This window comes from Phoxinus phoxinus, assembly GCF_949152265.1.
Source record: "Phoxinus phoxinus genome assembly, chromosome: 23".
NCBI classification, from domain to species: domain Eukaryota; kingdom Metazoa; phylum Chordata; class Actinopteri; order Cypriniformes; family Leuciscidae; genus Phoxinus; species Phoxinus phoxinus.
Window position 1 is genome coordinate 23,795,080 of NC_136898.1, and position 18,684 is coordinate 23,813,763.

General features: G+C 41.1%; 1 protein-coding gene across 1 annotated transcript in view; it reads left to right on the forward strand.

The window, feature by feature from the left end:
* Positions 1 to 1,358: 1,358 nt before the first annotated feature.
* palm2akap2 (PALM2 and AKAP2 fusion) overlaps positions 1,359 to 18,684 on the forward strand; it is a 132,282-nt gene continuing 114,956 nt past the window's right edge. Inside the window, exons 1-2 of the mRNA XM_079598861.1 lie at positions 1,359 to 1,658; positions 9,272 to 9,463. Coding sequence (XP_079454987.1) covers positions 9,423 to 9,463 — 41 coding nt within the window. The 5' untranslated portion in view covers positions 1,359 to 1,658; positions 9,272 to 9,422. The remainder of the gene's footprint in view (positions 1,659 to 9,271; positions 9,464 to 18,684) is intronic.

Consider the following 18,684-nt stretch of genomic DNA (forward strand, 5'->3'; position numbering starts at 1 on the left):
AAGTTTGGAAAACTCAAAGAATGCGCATTATGTGTCATAATTTATGTTTTGTTGTTGTTGTTGTTGTTGTTGTTATACTGCCACAGAGAATTATGGGAAATGTAGTTTGGTCACTCATGCCTATCAGCTAAATGAGCTAAATGAGTAGTGTTTTCTGGCTAACTTTATCTCTCTTCTTCATTAACAGTACACACAATATGTACAAACTAAATTGTACTGTCGGAATTCAGAATTAAATGTATCATGATTGAAAACAATTTTCTGCGGCCATTGCTTCCCACTCGTAATTACGACTCTCAGGTGATGTTCATGTGCATTCAACTCGTAATTGGCCGTTCGCAAAGACCCGCCCCCCTTAGTTACTGTCGCTATGTCTGACCGACAAGCCATGCCGCTCTCACACACACACCATGTTCTCACGCAGTGAAAAATACATCGCGGAGCAGAGAGGACACTGACAACACACTGACAGACAGGACAGACCAGGTTACTTTTCGGTTTCTTTTGATATTAAACATATTAAACAAAGTCTCACCTTTCAAATTTGGTCATTTTTAAAAAGAAATGTAAACAATAAATACCGTTTTCTGGCTCTTTAATGTGTGTGACAGATCACTGTAGAGCCTCAGTTAAAGCTGCTCGTGAACCGATCATCTCTTCCTTCTAGTTCATTTATAGCATCAAATAAACATGAATGAACATCAGAAGGAATGTTGTTTTAACCGCGGAAAGGCGTCAGTACACTCCGCTTCTCAAGTTCAAATCCTCCCATGTTAATCTACTAACTCTCCTGACTGCTTTGTCTGACAAAATGGTGGAAGTATGATTGGTCAGATCACCTGTCAATCAAGCTCCCTGCGAAGGGTCAATTACAATCTTTCTGACATGACTTGAACGCATACGCATCAATAGTCAATGTTTTTGCGATCTACTGATAGTTAGGGGTCAGTCAGCAAAGTTATGGGATCAGTCAGTTTTGACCAATTTAATGTGTCCTTGCTTAATACAAGTATTAATTTCTTTCCCTACCAAAAAAACCCTAAACATTTGAATGGTGTATATAACAATGTGGTGATCAACAGGACATTAAGCATGATGTGAACTAGCTTTCTGGCTTGTAGAGCTGATGCGAGTCATCCTGAACGACCTTAAATAGATTACTGATGAAGTGACAGTGCAAACGGTGACTGCTGAAAGGCCCCTTCACTGCGACTACAACGGGAAAATTCCAGAACGAGCGGTCAACAAAGCTAACATTGTATCAGCGTGTGATATCTGTGCCTCTGTCGCTTACATAAATGACCTTGTCCATTACGCCCCCATTTACAGTTTTTTTATGCTGTTTAGGAATCTATGCCACTTCTGTGAGAGTGTTTTTGTACTGTGATGTATTGTGAACATGAGGAACATGTCCAGTCAAAAGGTCTCAAGGTCTGCCAAAAACAAATCCTACACAATTAACGGCAAAAGGTACAGCGCACGCTCCTGATACTCCTGGTAAGCCGAGACGGGCCTCGGGAGTCGGGACCACCGCTGTGCCTCCTCGCTGGGCAAACAACTGAGACGGACACTTTCAACTGTCAGCCATCCTAGGAATGCAGAGGGTCATGTAACACTACAGCGCTCGGGGAGAGTGGCTCGCTGCAGACCTGAAAGAAGTGAGTATATTAGTATTAGCACCAGCTTTGCGCATCTCAATTTGGTTATCCTTCACTTACTTGTGTTGTTTTCTTTGAAGAATGAATTAGACACAGATCAAATCAAGGCTTGGAACATATAATCTTGTTTCATGGTTCAAAGGTAGTTTGTTATATTGGTGCCACAGTCTTTTAGAAAATTATATTCAACCATATTTTGAAATGTTATATCAATATAGGGGAGAGTGGAGTGTCAATAGTTCAGTCAGAAATGAAGATTATGTTATCCTTTACTCATTCTCATGATGTTTTAAACCTGTATGCATGTATTTATTCTGTGGAACATAAAATAAGATACTTTGAATAATATTTCTATAGTTTTTCGTCCAGACAGTGAAAGACAAAGTAGTCCAAAAACAACTTTGGACCCCATTGACTTTCATTAAATGGGCAAGAATTTTTTTCAAATATAATTTACAGAACAAAACCATGTGTACAGGTTCAAAACATTATGAGAGTGAGTCAATTTGGTTTGGTTTTTTTTTTTTTGGGGGGGGGGGGGGGGGGTGTCTATATCTGTAGACTCTTGTCTTATAGAGCTAAGGTTTTCAAACAGGATGCTAGGGGGTCCGTGGAAAAGCTTAAAGACAAATAAAGTGTACAAAATGTTTTAATATATATATATAAATAATAAAAAATAACTATTGTGCTAAGGAAATAAAAAACATAATAATTCAAATCAACAGTTACATAATACATTTAAAAGTACTATAGTGAGTAGGGCTGCACGATTAATCGCAATTTACAAAAAATCACACTTAAATCGAGTTGGCTTATTGCGATTTTTAATTATGCATTACGCTAATATTTGTTAAGTGCAAATGTAAACGCTGCTCCGTCTGAAAGCACTGCGATTTTGAGTCACATATAACGTGCATTTGAAAAAGCAACAAGTGTCAAACATCTTTCCAAACATGAGAAGCATTTCTGAACCTCTTGTCTAACAAAAAAACACATTTAATAACATGCTTTTACTCCAAACTCACTTCATAATGACAGTTGAGAATCCTTCTGTGGCTTCATACACAAAATAAGGCAGTCGTGTGTTTATTAGTCATGTTTAATCAAAGCATTTCAATCTTCTGTTTATTCAGCTACAGCGCTAGTATGATGCCCATAGGGATTTCCTGAAATGGTGTGTGTTATTGTACTTCTGCGTGTCTGCCTGAGAGCGCCCTCTGGTGTTCAGATGGAGAAGCATTTACTATCATTTACTATCACACTACACTGACAAGCATGCATCCTTGCACAGTAACAGTCCAACGGAGGAGGGAGGGGGGGCTCTGGTGAAGGACTCAGAGCTGGCAGGAGGAGACAACCAAGGAGAGAGGAGACCAAGAAGGGGGGAGGCAGGGAGAGCCCAAGTAGAGCCATAAGGACGTGGGCTCACACTGGAACCGATTAACCCTTTCACACGTACGTTTAAAATATTCTAACTGACCCCCCAGCGTGAGTTTTTCAAAGCGACCGTTATTTAGAACCTGTCACTTTATCGTTTCCATGGTGACGCGTCATTGCTTGTCACGTGACACAGCGCAAACACAACACAGCGCTGAATGAATGATGATCTGCTTTTATGCAATTTTCTCTTTTTGATTCAAAATATTCAAAAATATGTTAGATATAGCATGAAACACAGATATTCCGATTGTCAAATATGTGCATGTGGATGTGTTTGGTTGTTTAAACACTTTTATAACGATCGCGTTAGTTGAGCTGTATGCGCGATGGGCGGCGCCATGTTAGTTTGTGCTGGATTTACAACACGTCAATTCCTCCATTTCTCAAGAAATACATGAAAGTAAGTGGCAGGTTAACTGGGAGAAGAATAGGGTAAAATGTAAAGCTACTTACACATTGTGTATCTGATATGAATAAAACATGTCGTCTTATTATGATGGAAAGGATTATTATTGGCACTTCCATAGACATCTGTGTGTATTTTACAAACTCAAATTCATTGGTTTGCTAGTACTTATGTGATTTTAAATGCCTGAAACCTAAAATAAACATTATGTGGTTGAAAACACTGAATAGTTGTGATATATGACAAGCGCGAGCACGTCCATCTCTGGCTCAGCGCCAGCCAACGCGCGAAAGCAAATTTGAATTTAGCAGTTGATCACGTGATGCGCTGACCGTTCTAATCACACCGGTGTGATCGTACGCTCCAGGGACCAGCCAAGACTGATCACACGGGTGTGATCGTACGTGCGAAAGGGTTAAGGGAAGAGCCATGGTGTAGCCAGGAGCACAACCGACTGAGGTGGAGCTGAGAGTGGTAGAGACCCAGGCAGAGCTGAAGAGACGAAGGCCCATGGCGACACCAATGGACTGGATGGCCAAGGCTGAACAGCAGCTCGGCAGGCCGAGGTGGAGCCGGTGGGAGTGAGGACAACGGTGGAGCCGGAGGGAAGGAAGAGCCCTGTGGAGCCAAAGGGGTGGAGAGACGAGGCGTAGCCGGAGGACCAGAAGTCCGTGACTAAACCAGGGTAATGACTGACCAAGATAGAGCCAGATGGATGATGGAGACTGGGGGAGCCAGAGAGATAACGTACCACTGTGGAGCCAAGGGAGCATGGAGACAAGATGGGTCAGAAGAGTCGACAGGCCGAGGTGGAGTCCAGGGCTCAGAGGCCCGAGGCGGAGCAAGGGGATCAACACACAGAGCTGGAGACCTGGAAGCCCGAGGCGGATCTGAGCAGCTGGGTGGAGCCAGCGAAGGAAGAGCTAAGGGGTTGGAGGGAGCCTATGGAGACGAGACAGAGGAGCTGGCTAAAATCGATGAAGGAGGAGGGAGTTGGAGGCCGAGTGGGACCATCAGCAACGAAGGAGACTTGGAACTAGCTGACAGATGAGACTTAAAGATGGGCAGAACCATCAGAAAACAATGAGACTTGGGCGGATCCAGCAGTGACAAAAGACACAAGGGACTGGATGGGACCAGCGGAGACTGTAGGAATTGCTCTCACACTTGGTCAGACTCCGCTATAAGCTCGGGCTCTGGGAGGAATATAGCATCCGGCATGTACTCGGGCTCAGGCTTCGTGGTGAGCGTGCTCGTGTGCTGGGTCTGTGGTGGGCTCTGGCTTGGAGTCAGTCGTGGGTGTGAAAGGAGGCTGAATGGGCCATGGGTCCAGGGTGAGTGAGCTCATTGAATGGCTGGTAAAAATAATAGAGCTTTTTTGTCTAAACTCCACTCGCCGTGTTTGGAGGAAGAAGAAAGAGTGTGAAGCATGGAGGTGGAAACATCATTCTTTGGGGATGCTTTTCTGCAAAGGGGACACGACGACTGCACTGTATTGAGGGGAGGATGGATGGGGCCATGTATCGCGAGATCTTGGCCAACAACCTCCTTCCCTCAGTAAGAGCATTGAAGATGGGTCTTCCAGCATGACAACAACCCGAAACACACAGCCAGGGCAACTAAGGAGTGGCTCCGTAAGAAGCATCTCCAGGTCCTGGAGTGGCCTAGCCAGTCTCCAGACCTGAACCCAATAGAAGATCTTTGGAGGGAGCGGAAAGTCCGTATTGCCCAGCGACAATCCCTGCTGCAGTGTGTGCAAACCTGGTCAAGAACTACAGGAAACGTATGATCTCTGTAATTGCAAACAAAGGTTTCTGTACCAAACATTACGTTCTGATGTTCTACTGTGTCAAATACTTATGTCATGCAATAAAATGCAAATTAATTACTTAAAAAATCATACAATGTGATTTTCTGTTTTTTTTTGTTTTTTTTAGATTACGTCACTCACAGTTGAAGAGTACCTATGATACAAATAATGCTTTGTAAACTATGCTTTGTAAGTGGGAAAACCTGCAAAATCGGCAGTGTATAAAATACTTGTCCTCCCCACTGTATGTATATATATATATATAGGCAACTCACCAATGTATGATAAAGTATATATTCTTACCCATGTTACCTAGTTCTACAATGACAGGCATATGTTCTGAAAATATATTTTAGTTTTTTTTCAACTATGTGCTACTTACAGTAATTATTTACTGTGTTACTGTGCAGTGAATTTACACATTGCCTCAGTGCTGAAATACAAAGTTCTGGCATGAAACTCTAGATGGCTCAGGCTAACAGCTCCTTTTACTCACGTACTCATAATCACATCACTCTCTACAGGGCACAGCTGATTGGTTCCTGCTGTATCAGTAGCCAATGAGCTCGCTGCTCAACATTCAGATTCTTGTCATACCCATTTCCATGCCAGTCACTCTGTAAGTTGTCATGACAGAATTACTTTTACGGCCTGATATATACATTTTCACAAACAGTATAAAGACAATTCACACACAGAACACTGCTACGAGTATAAGCCGCATATAGTCTTTATATATTTTAAAGGCTATATGCTTTTCCACTTTTTCAACTTTAACTAGTGTTTAATGTTGCTGCTTGAGCATAAAAAAAGATCTGAAAGGTTACACAGCTCAAAGTTCACTCCAAAGGGAGATATTTTATTTAACAGAATTGTCACAGTGCGAAAAGGACCCGAAAGCTGACTAAATTACAAAAAAATGGCTGTCTGGCGGTCATCGGCCGTTTAGGTGGACGGGGAGAGAGAGAGAGAGAGAGGAGAGGACAGGACAGGACAAGATAAGCAGAGGTAAATCACAACGATGAGACGTCTGTAACGGATATGAATGAACAAACAATAAACTGTCAAAGAAGAGAGAAGAACACACGATCTAAATAGCAAGAGGAGCAGGGCTACGGGGGAACAGGTGTGAGATGTTGATTGAGATAGTGGACAGCTGTGTGAGAAGTGAGAAGGAAAACAAGCTGAGAAATCAAACTAGACTCCTGACAAAGAAAATCTGGATCTTATGAAGTCACAATGTTACTCATTTAAATAATCCGCACCCACAGAATACGCAAAAAAGGGGACGAGGCCTGGTTGACCTGCGCTAGATGAAGAGTGTTGCTGCAATGTCAAAGAGATGTTTTTTTCCCACCCCATCCCAAAACATCGTCTTAAAGCGGACAAACTTAGAGTGGTTAAAAAAAATATATTTTAACACTGTTCCCAAACTTTATAACCCCAACATTTAATATTTTATGGAGAACAGCTTGTTTTCTGTTTCTTTTTGCAAGCTCTCGCTTTTGTAAGAAGGTTCGCCGTTCCTTAGGAAAGTTAACCGTGGTTTTGTGATCGAGTGCTTGTATTAAATTGGTTTTCAGACAAATATCACGATATCATCGTATCGGTAATGTATAAGACCAAAAAACACACCACTCTGAAACGTCCTGCGAAATCCATGCTTGCTAAGTCTGAGCATGAGATTCGTTCTGCACGATCCTCTTGTTCGTTAACATTGTCAGGGTCTGGATCGAGCTCGAATTGGTTTTAAATGTACGCCATCCTCAATATTTACACTGAAGAGCTTGCAGTTATGGAGGGCTGGACATTTCCCGAACACACACTAAGCGCTACCAATCACAACACAGTGGGCCAGCTAACCAATCACAGCACATTTCGTATTTCGGAAGGAGGGGTTTCATCGAAATCGGCATGTTCGAGACAGAATTGGGAAGAGAGGTGCTGTCATAATGTAAAATATGTGAAGAATAATAAAAAGAATAATGTAAAAAATTATAATATTTAGTTTTTTTTAACAATCGAGCGTGAAAACATATTCTAGTTCACCCCAAAAACAAAATCAAGACTTCGTATAAGGACATAATAGGACCCCTTTAAATATAAGCAAGATGCACTAAAAGTATAGTTAGTAAATAAGGCAGCCAAATAAGGCACAAGCAACTGAAGTCTACAACAAGCATTCCAGACAGAGAGATAACTCAAGTTACTAACTTCACACAATCACAAACATCCAAGTGTGTGACACTCAAGCATGCAGAAAGTCTGAACACGTCAGCTGAATGTGACCTTGCTCTTGTCTTTTAAGAGCAGCACATCTCAATCACACTGTCTGAGGGAATATTTTAGCTTTATTCCCATTAAAAAGACCCTGAATTGACATGCAAAACAAGTTCTTTGGTCTGCTTCCTAGTCAAAGTGATTTATAGACAAAAGTGTGCTTTCAGTTTCTATACCGACACCTACGCCGATATACTTATTCCTTACTGCCAACAGTTGTTCATCCAGACATCTGGTCAAACTCTTTTGTGCCTCAAATTAACAAGGACAGGCGGCGGGGAGCAGTGTAATTTTAGTATCACTGACACACTGTAAAAAATACTTCTGTTTTTACAACAAACAAAAACATTACAACTGTGGTTGGCAAAATAACTCAGTAAAAATACAGTGAAAATGTATGCATATTTACATAACATCCTGTGAATTTTACAAAATAAATAAATAAATATTACATTTTAAGAAGGGTAAGAAAAATAATCTTGTTTTAAATTTGAATTAAGATTATTAGAATAATCTTATATATTAGTTTTGCAGTGTAAATTACACAAAAATGTAAGGTTGAATCTATTACAGTTTTTTGCATTTTTACAGTATTTTACAATAAAACAAATGTTAACAATATATAGCTTTTTAAATATATTAAATTAGTTTTTATGTTTTTGTATTTTCGGTTCTCATTTTAATTAAAGTTTTATTAAATTACTTGTTTTTGTCATTTTTATTAGCCTTTTTTTTTTAATATGTTATTAATATGTTTTAATATAGGTTTTTGTTTCAGTTTCAGATATTTTAGCACATTAAGTTACATTAAGATGAAAAATGTTGCTTTAGCAGCCAGCTGGAATAAAATAAGGCGTTTTATATTGTAGTTTATTTCAGTTGTTATTATTTTATTTAGAGTAACACAAATATTTTTTAAGATTTTGCGGGGGTCATTTAAAATTCAGACAGTTTTAGTCAGCCTTGATTATTGTATTTTGTGAAAACAAATGGATTTTTCAGACATATATGTCCTAAAAGTGCCCCTGAATTGATGATATTAAAGCACAATTTCCACAGACAGACAATCAAACACATTTAAAATAACAATAATATTATGTAAAAAAAAATAAGTATAAAAAACGTAAAACAAAAAATGTACTTGTTTTCAGAATAGAAAGCACACATTTTTTGAACATGGACAGAAAGATTTAACAAACTCTTTAGGTTCAGGGGTGAATGTTCATGGTTCACAACAAATCATGCATTTTCATACTAATCAGATTTCTACAGATTCATACAAGTTGCCAACTCAATACAATAAATACGAATCTGAGGTTCAAAGCTGCAGTATGGAAGTGTTTTTGGTTAAACGTGAACAATTACAGTAATAATCTGTATAATGTGAGCATGTCTTTTTACTGTATATTACTGTATAGCAGCGTGAAATGGACTAAATATGGAATCATTAAATCTGACAGTTTCAGTGTGATATATCTGTTACACGGTTTAGGACTTTACTGTAGATTTAATGACACATTGCTAATCAGATCTGCTGTAATATTACATTCTCAAATTAAAGTTCAAAGAGAAGACTGTTCTCTACCAATAAAATCAGACGTTAAACAAATGTGACCCTCCCTCCTGTCTCTCTCTCTCTCTCTCTCTCTCTCTCTCTCTCTCTCTCTCATCCTGCAGGCTAGAAAGAGCGGAAGCAAGCTGCAAGCATCCAGCATCCATCTGAAATCTCAGGAAAAGCTGGAGAAGATCCATCATTCCCAAGGTGAAGCTGGTACCAGCAGCGGAGAGAAGACGAGGAAAGGAGGAGGAAGAGGGAGAAGACGCGGCCATGATGGGCACACCTCTCCGGAGGAAAGACCCGGCATACGAGTGAGTTCTTCCATTTTTCCTCGCCCTCCCTCTGTAGGGTTGGACATCACGGATGGGTTGCCATGGCAACGGCAGCCAGGGCAGCAGGAGGATGATGATGATGAGGATGATGCAGCTGCTGTCTGCAGTCATAGACTCCTCCTGAACGGCGCAAATGCATGTATTGTGTCACAGTGTCACTGGCAATGGAAATGTAAGAATGAATGAACCAGGGTATGATGAGATTGAATTAAGATAATGTAGACTTTCTACTATCTTATCTTTTGGGGTGTTGGTCCTTATTCAATAGGAACTGGATGGGCAATTAATGTCAGACTTGTAAAATAAGTCATGAGGTTTAAACCAGTGTTGCGTTTCCTGAAATCATTGTTAGCCAACGGTCGCGAGGTCTGTCATTAGCAACATAGTTCAGCGATTCAGTGTTTCCTGAAACCATTCTTTCATGAACATTCGTGAACAGTACTGCAGCTTTATGCCCGGTACACACTGTACGGTGTCGGGCTGTCCCAGATGAAAGACGACCAATCGTGGCTCCTAAACGGCGGCCCTACGTCACACGCGGTGAGAGAGGTTCAAAGACGGTCTTGTGACCAAAGATAGTCTGCGATCAGTGTCGTAAATTCATGATCATCTCACAGTGTGTTCACTGCTACAATCTACGTCTGACTCGCCGATAAAACAGAAACATGAAATGGCGTATTGATCGACGCGACATGCCGCTAAAATTTAAAACTACTTTCCTCAAGCTTCATTTGCTAAATATATGCCAAGTTGGACTCTTTTCCGATGCCATGACCATGTTCTTTTCCGATGCCATGTTCTCCTCTTTGGCTTACTCCTTTTTTTTCAGCGCATATAAAAAACACAATTCGCCTTTGGCTAAGCCACACCCTAGAATGTAGATTGACCAATCACAGCGCAGCCGAGAACGAGCTGAGGTGCGACACTTTCTCACAGCGCTCCATTGACTTTAACACCAGCGTCTCATATTTGTGGTCTCGGCAGGCTATTACCGTCGTAGTTTTATCAGAAATATGGTTAACCGTTGTGCCTGGGGCATTTGTAACACAGATACGCGTTTCCCAGAGAGGTTGGAGGGGTTTTTTTTTCCTTCCCAAAACCGAAGTAAAATCCTGACAAGTGTCGTCTTTGGATTAAACTGTGTGGACGTCCTCAGTCAGCGAAACCCCTCAAGATCAACAACACACTTTTGTGTGCTCTACCTTTTAACCTTACTGTGAAGTTACACTAGTTAGACAGTTTTAGGTTATGATTTCTGTTCTCTACCCTAATTGTTGATACGCTAGCTAGCACACGCTGCTAATAAATACAAATTTAAACAAAAAGTTTGCTTTGTAATAAAGAAGTGAATGACCCAGCTTTGCATGAACAGTGTTGCTCTTGATATTGTGAGTCACAGCCTCCGTCTCGATTAGTAGGATATTCGGTGGTTCATTTTTTGACTGTGACCGTTATGCTTTTGCCTCTATTTGGATGCCTTGTTGTTGCTTGCGTTTCGCCGGTATGTCTTGAATAAAGCCTTCGAACACACACTGCAGCCCCTTCTGCCTACTTCTATCGGACACTTTATTTGCTGCTTTATAAAAGTTTGATAAAAGTTCAGCAGGAAGAGCCGTCTCAGCATAAGCCATGTTGATACCAAACCAGAGCCCAGATGAAGTTGTCGGACGAAGCAACAGTAACTAAGGGCGGCGGGGCTTAGCCAAAGGTCAGTTCAATAGTTATCATCATCAAACAGTCTTGTCGTACCCAAGTTTATTAGATCCATGTCGTACAGTGTGATTTGTAATGAAGTCGATTCTTATTGGCTGTCACTGTTTTTATCGTTCATCAGCTGGAAAAAAAAAGTGATTCTGACGATATCGTTTTTGTTATAGTTGTGTGGACTCTTTGGCGGTTCTTTCATATTAGGACGATTTTTAGATGTGTTTATAGTTGCAGGGCCGGATTAACCATTAGGGCAACTGGGCAATTGCCCAGGGGCCCAGGACATCTAAGGGGCCCTGGGCACCGTCAAATATTATGATTAAAATGTCTCCACGATCTGCTTTTGAAGAAATATCGTAGGATCGTGCATTCTATCAGTTTGCAGTTCTGGCGCCTCCGTCTCAACATACTGTACAGCCCGACGTATATTCACATGAAATGCAGAGGAACAGGACACTGTAGTAAATAAAAATTAATTATTTGCATGTGCTTTAAAGCCTTACCGGTTAAACATGTCATTCGCTGCTGATGTGCTGTTCTAACGGGCGCTTTTCTGAGCGCAATAACGTTAGCTGCTACACCCCGACGCGCACATGCACTAAAAGCCTGTCTAACAGCGCCTGGACTAAGTTATCTTTCGAGTCTTATTGCTCTAATACTGTCAAATACACACAAGGTTTACATAAACAAAGTTGGTTATGTCTAAAGTGAAAGAACAGTAGAAATAAATAAGAAAAACATCTGCTTGTCAAATGCGTGTATATTTGACACGTCGCGGGCAGATCTTAAAGAGACAGTAGCCCTAATAGTAAACATGCTGCCGCTTGTCCTTAAAGGGATAGTTACCCAAAAATAAAAATGATGTCATTATTTACTCACTCACTCTAATGTTGTTCCATACATGTATTAATTTCTTTCTTGTGCTGAACACAAAAGAAGATATTTTGAGGAGTGTGGCTAACCGGGCGGCTGCTGGTCCCCATTGACCATAGTAGGAAAAAACTATTATGGAAGTCACTGGGGTACATCAACTGTTTGGTTACCCACATTCTTCCAAATAACTTTTATTTTCAACAGAAGAGGGAGACTTATAAGACCTACAAGTCATTGTGCCCAGGGGCCCCTGAACTCTTAATCCGGCCCTGTATAGTTATAGTTATTGTTAAGAGTATAAGAGGAAACCCACGATTGAATCAAATAATGCAAAGAACAGAGAACAAAAATCGCAAAGTAGTCCACAGGCGACGTTCATTATTTGCAGCAATAATCCCACAATAGTTTCATCTTGAACTGATTAATTAGCAGATGTTAATGACAGTTCTACTGTATATTGTTGAACCAACGTTGTTTTATTTAGTTTTTAGTTTGATTCATTTATATAGCTCATTTAATAACGACAGAGTCGACCAAAGTGCGGCACAAAAGTATAATAAAAACAAATAAAAATCACACATAGTAAAGTTGTCACAGTTGCGTTCAGTTTGTTTTAGTTTTCATGGACTTATGTGTTCCCATTAGTTTCTCGCCACTCATCAGTCGCCATGGACACTGACACTAATCATCACAGCTGTTCGTCTTTTAGTTAATCATCCCTGTGGGCCCTATCTTGCACCCAGCGCAATTGACTTTGAACACCGACGTATCAATCCTATTTTGCACCCGCGCACAGCGGACTTTTCCCTCCACAGACGCACGTCGGTAAATTAGGGAATGAACTTGCGCTCGCGGGGGCGGTTCAGCGCAAAGAGGAGTGTGTTCCGGCGCAAAACTCCCCTGGTGCTATTTTCCAGTGTTAGAAAGCAACTCCGCCACTGACCAGGAAAAAAACAGTCTAAAGACAGTGGCGCGTTGCGCGTTAGTGATATGGTATTTTAAGGACGCGTGCTTGGCCATAATGTAGTGTGTTAACTCGCATCCACTTTGATTCTCTAATATAAACAGACGCAGCAGTTTTCATTTTTGCAAATCATACATTATTACAAGGAAAAATATTAACACACGAGGGAAATCATTGTTGTGCCCGTGAAGATGTGAAAAATCTAGATTAGGCTACACATTTACCCAAATTATACGCCTGTTTAACCGAAGCTAATTTGGGTGGGTTTCTCCCATCATCCCCAATGTCACTTCTCTGTGTTTTACGGCCCTGACGAGAACGTCGGTCTCCTCGGCTGTGAACCGCTCCTGGCGTGCGCTGGCAAATCCGCCGTTATAATAGCAATCCGCCGTGGAACAAGCGCGCCGGCTCTTAAAGGGAATGTGAGAGGACGCTCTGATTGGTTTATTTCACGTTACGCCCAAACCACACCTATGAATAATGAAGCTACTTCAGACCAACCCCTTTTAGATTTGCGCCAGGCGCAAGAGTCGTTTATCCCGCCGGGAAAATAGCAACAGCGCCGGGAACCGCCCACAAAGTTACTTGCGCTTTGCGCTTTGACACTTGCGTTTCAGATCGTTAAAATAGGGCCCTGTGTGTTTAAGTTCCTCCCTTTGTTCTGCTCATTTGTCCGGTATTGTTCGTGTTTACACGCTGTCTTGAATTTTGGCTGTCTATTTAAATCAACCTTGTGTTATATATTCATCATCTTTGTCTTCTGGGGATTTAAGCGTTACAGAAGTATTAAACAGCAAACTTACTCTAGGCCATAAGCCGACATTAGCCGCATTTCCATTACCTTTCAAATTGCGCAAATTGAAATTGCGAATTGAAAATATGTCCAATGGAAACTCCCATTTATCAAAAAAAAGTATTTTCAGACAATTCGAAAAAGAAATATTTCGCAAAACTGCAATGGAAACAGTTTTTGCGCATTTACCGGTCACATGACGCAGATGACGCGGTGTGTTTGGACAGAATACGAGACAGAGTTGTTTATTAAATTCATAAAAGACAAAAGAATTACAGGAATACTGGATTATAAACCTCAAAGAAATACCACAATCAAGACCTCGAAGCAGAAACTCCTCATATGAGTCGCTCACAGTATAAGGGACTTTCCTTGCCACTAATGCTTGGATAACACGCCTTCCGTTCTCCCGTGTCTCCTTCCGTTAGTAATAATAATGTCTAGTGCGGTACGTGGTTGTGATATATACACCTACCAACGTCCGTTGCCATGATTTTTTAAATGACTGATCGCGAGAGGAAAAAATTACGTTTTAGTGGCATAACATCGGTTAATGGAAATGCCGTCATTTCGGCAATAGTTTTGAATCGATATTTAGAAAAAAATCGCTCAATTTTTACGCAAATCTGTAATGGAAACGTGACTTATGGCGACTTCTGCTTCTGAGAACTCATTTCATGAGGTCTATTGTTCCTCTGGCGAAATCCAGTCATCCTTGTGATCAGGAATTTCACTTGAAGACAAAAGTAATTTTGCATCAGGTTCAACTTGGTCATGTGGATTCACCATGTTGACTAACAGAACGCTTAATATGAAACTTGCACTATTGACAACAGACAATGGACCCTTTTTGACCCTTTTCACCAAAATTTTGCATATACATCCCAAGTTTTATTGTAGCCATTTTGAGCTAATAAAACTTAATAATAATTAAATATGTGTAGCTGTATTCAGTTAATAACCATGTAATTAATTAATGTGCAGTCAACCAGTCATCAATCGTGAAAAAACTTCTTTAGGGTGATACGAGACAGTAGTCGCTCTGGGGAGTTATTTTGCGATATTGATCAGAAGAGTGTATATTAGGAATAAGCAATAACTTACAAATGAGATTGAAAATGTAATGGACATTTTGAATCTCATTTGTAAGTAATTGCTTATTGATTATGCCAGATCAGTGCCATGGTGTTCCCTTGAAAACGTCACAACTGCAATGTAACACAACCGCTAAAACTAGGATATGGGCGAGTTTACAACTGTCATTCACGCTAAACTGTCTGGATTTACATTCAGGAATTTGCACAAACCACTACAATTAGCAATGTATCTCGCCGTGGCTGAGTGACGGTGTTGCAGTCGCGTTCGAGAGTGCTGTCTTGATAATAAAGAAGGCCTGGAGCCATCTCACCAAGGAATGCCTTTGAGTTTGAACTGAGCACTTGTGTGACTGCAGCTGTCACATTCCTGACACATGCAAAATTAGCAGCAGTCACAGCACAGCAACTGGCGGCCTGTAGGATAAACACAGCGGACAAATCCTCAGAGCTAAACACCACATTAATCTTATTTATAATGATATATGTGACTTAGCAGTTGTGTTTCCAAGTTGGTGTTCGAGTTATATTACCTGATATAGCAGCCTAATGAACGTCATTACATTAGATTCAACTTGAAGGTGCAGTAAGCGATTTCTGAGAAAGTGGATCAGACTGAGCAGCACAACACATAGCCAATCAGCAGTAGGGGGTGTGTTCACTCATGATGGGGGCGGAGAGAGAGTGAGCCAATCAGCAGCAGGGGTGTGTTCACTCATGATGTGGGAGGAGAGAGAGTGAGCCAATCAGCAGCAGGGGGTGTGTTCACTCATGATGGGGGAGGAGAGAGAGTGAGCCAATCAGCAGCAGGGGGTGTGTTCACTCATGATGGGGGAGGAGAAAGAGTGAGCCAATCAGCAGCAGGGGGTGTGTTCACTCTTGATGGGGGAGGAGAGAGAGTGAGCCAATCAGCAGCAGGGGGTGTGTTCACTCATGATGGGGGAGGAGAAAGAGTGAGCCAATCAGCAGCAGGGGGAGTGTTCACTCATGATGGGGGCAGAGAGAGAGTGAGCCAATCAGCAGCAGGGGTGTGTTCACTCATGATGTGGGAGGAGAGAGAGTGAGCCAATCAGCAGCAGGGGGTGTGTTCACTCATGATGGGGGAGGAGAGAGAGTGAGCCAATCAGCAGCAGGGGGTGTGTTCACTCATGATGGGGGAGGAGAAAGAGTGAGCCAATCAGCAGCAGGGGGAGTGTTCACTCATGATGGGGGCAGAGAGAGAGTGAGCCAATCAGCAGCAGGGGGTGTGTTCACTCATGATGGGGGAGGAGAAAGAGTGAGCCAATCAGCAGCAGGGGGTGTGTTCACTCATGATGGGGGAGGAGAGAGAGTGAGCCAATCAGCAGCAGGGGGTGTGTTCACTCATGATGGGGGAGGAGAGAGAGTGAGCCAATCAGCAGCAGGGGGTGTGTTCACTCATGCTGGGGGAGGAGAGAGTGAAGAGAGACTGTAGAAAGAGAGATGACTGAGAGACATTACAAAAGAGAAAAGGTCAGGGGAATATGGTTATGATCAGGCAAGAGCTTTATACCCGAGACAAAATTAGAAAAGCTTTCCATCGCTGGAGAGACCTGAGCGGGAAGGCCTGAAAACGGATGTCGAGGTAGCGTTGTTTCTGCTCCATGCGTGAGTAATATTGGTTTTGCGTGTCATTGTTTGTATGGAGCTGCTAGCCACTAATAACGAACACTTGCTTGCATAAACTCTTTTGTCCTGTATGTTCATTTTTTGTTCTTCTTTGTCATTCGTTCATCATCTACTCTTCATTTTTCGTTAAGCATTATTTGGTTGGCTTCAGCTATGATGAGGAGACAGCCACTCTTGCATTGTGTTCATGCATTTTGGGGGCGGAGCAATGAAGGGAGGAGTCCGTTTCAGAGGTCAACAGGGTTTCTCATAAATCGCTTACTGCACCTTTAATAGGCATTTATTTGAAAGAAAAACAGCAAACCGCACTTTTCAAGTGGTTCACATAGTCTACAAGAAATGTATTAGGTTTGTATTGTTTGAAATGAAAATAATACAATTATACAACCTAGATGCTGCCATCTTTGCTCAATTTTGAATTATTACATTATCATTACGTAACTGTGCAACATGCATCTCTCTCCATTGACTTCTAGTGTACACCGTGTTCCATTGAGATGAGTTGTAGATATAGACGAGTCTGATTATAGATCTCTTTGGGAGGTGCAGGAAAATGACAGTATGACAACACTGACTGGTTGATGGCACCACACGTCTAAAGCTGCAGACTAGAAAAATATAAATTGAGACCTCCAAAAATATCAAGGAATGGTAGAATATCTGCTATACAATGAAATTATAAAGTTAAAATCTTCATTCACTGAGAGTTAAGTATTGTAATCCCAACTGACAGCACACTATTTCAACTGTTCAGAAGAAGCCAGACCAAGAGATGTGACAATCTCCAGAACGACTGCAGCCATAAACACAGAAAACAGCCGGCCACCGTTATCATTGCAGGAGACGGACCAGAGGTGCATAACTCTTTCTAGCTAAAGTTTTGGAGAAACTACTCTCTCCCATTGACACCATTCCAACAAAGCTAAACTGTTTGCTGACCATCCTCTTGGAAAACAGCACCTTGTGATTGTTGCTTATATTAAACACCTGTACACACACACACACACACACAAAGAAAGAATGAAAAGCTATTTCCTTAAAAGATTTGAAACACATATTTAGTCCTCACACACTTGGTATTCCAATAAATGTTTTATTTTTTTTTTACTTTTCTGGAATACGCATGGAATCAGTGGCTTGATTTATGTTCGCCTGAAAAACAATTACATACTGAACCACAAACTAAACAAGTCATGAATCATGTGTGATTACTGTGGATGATGACTGTGTTTTCAATCACTGTTAACGAATGGTCATCATAATCACCCCTAAATCAGTGACTACTGCAGTCTTGACATATGCAACTTCCAAACCAATATAATGCAAATAAATGACATACATTTTACAAGTACAGTAAGCGATTGTAGGTTTAAAAAGTAATAACTATTAATAAAGAATTAAGTTTACATAATACAATAATACATAATAGACTCCAAACACACAAGCATAATGTCCTGCTCTTTTCCATACAACAAAAGTGAACTGGATCTCATATTCAGTGTAAAACGTGCTCTGTAGAGTCAGCTAGTTATATGATTGCTAGCTAGTCTACTTATAATTTTGTATAATGAACAGTTTTATTCCACCTTCATGTTTTTGTCAAAGATACATCCGGATCGGATTCAGAACGTGATGAAAACACAGATGGAGTAGATCGAGTCCATCAACACCCCCAAAACTTCACAGTCCTATAGATCGTCCCGGGTCGACATTTCATTCAGTAACATTCGGCAGTTTTGATTTAAATGCTGTTTAATATTGATGTGCATCTGCTTACATATGATATGGCTTGTTTCTGCTTCTTCTTCGCGTGTGTTTTGATCACGAGATTCAGTGATTTTTCAGAAGATATGTAATAGCGCCCCCTACCGTATAACTGTGAAAACACGGAAAGCCGGAAATTTCCATGGCGGGGAAATAGTTAAACACCATTGTCAGCCACACTGTACAATCAACTAATTTAACATTTTAAGGAAACAAAGGTTGTATGCACAAGTTTCTTTGGAAATTTGCGGTCTACATTTTAGCTCAAAGGCCTTTTGCTAAAGACGGATCGGTTGAGACACTGGCATTTGGGCAACTCTTACATCAGTGCCCTTGAGAGACAGTAACCAATTTGTCA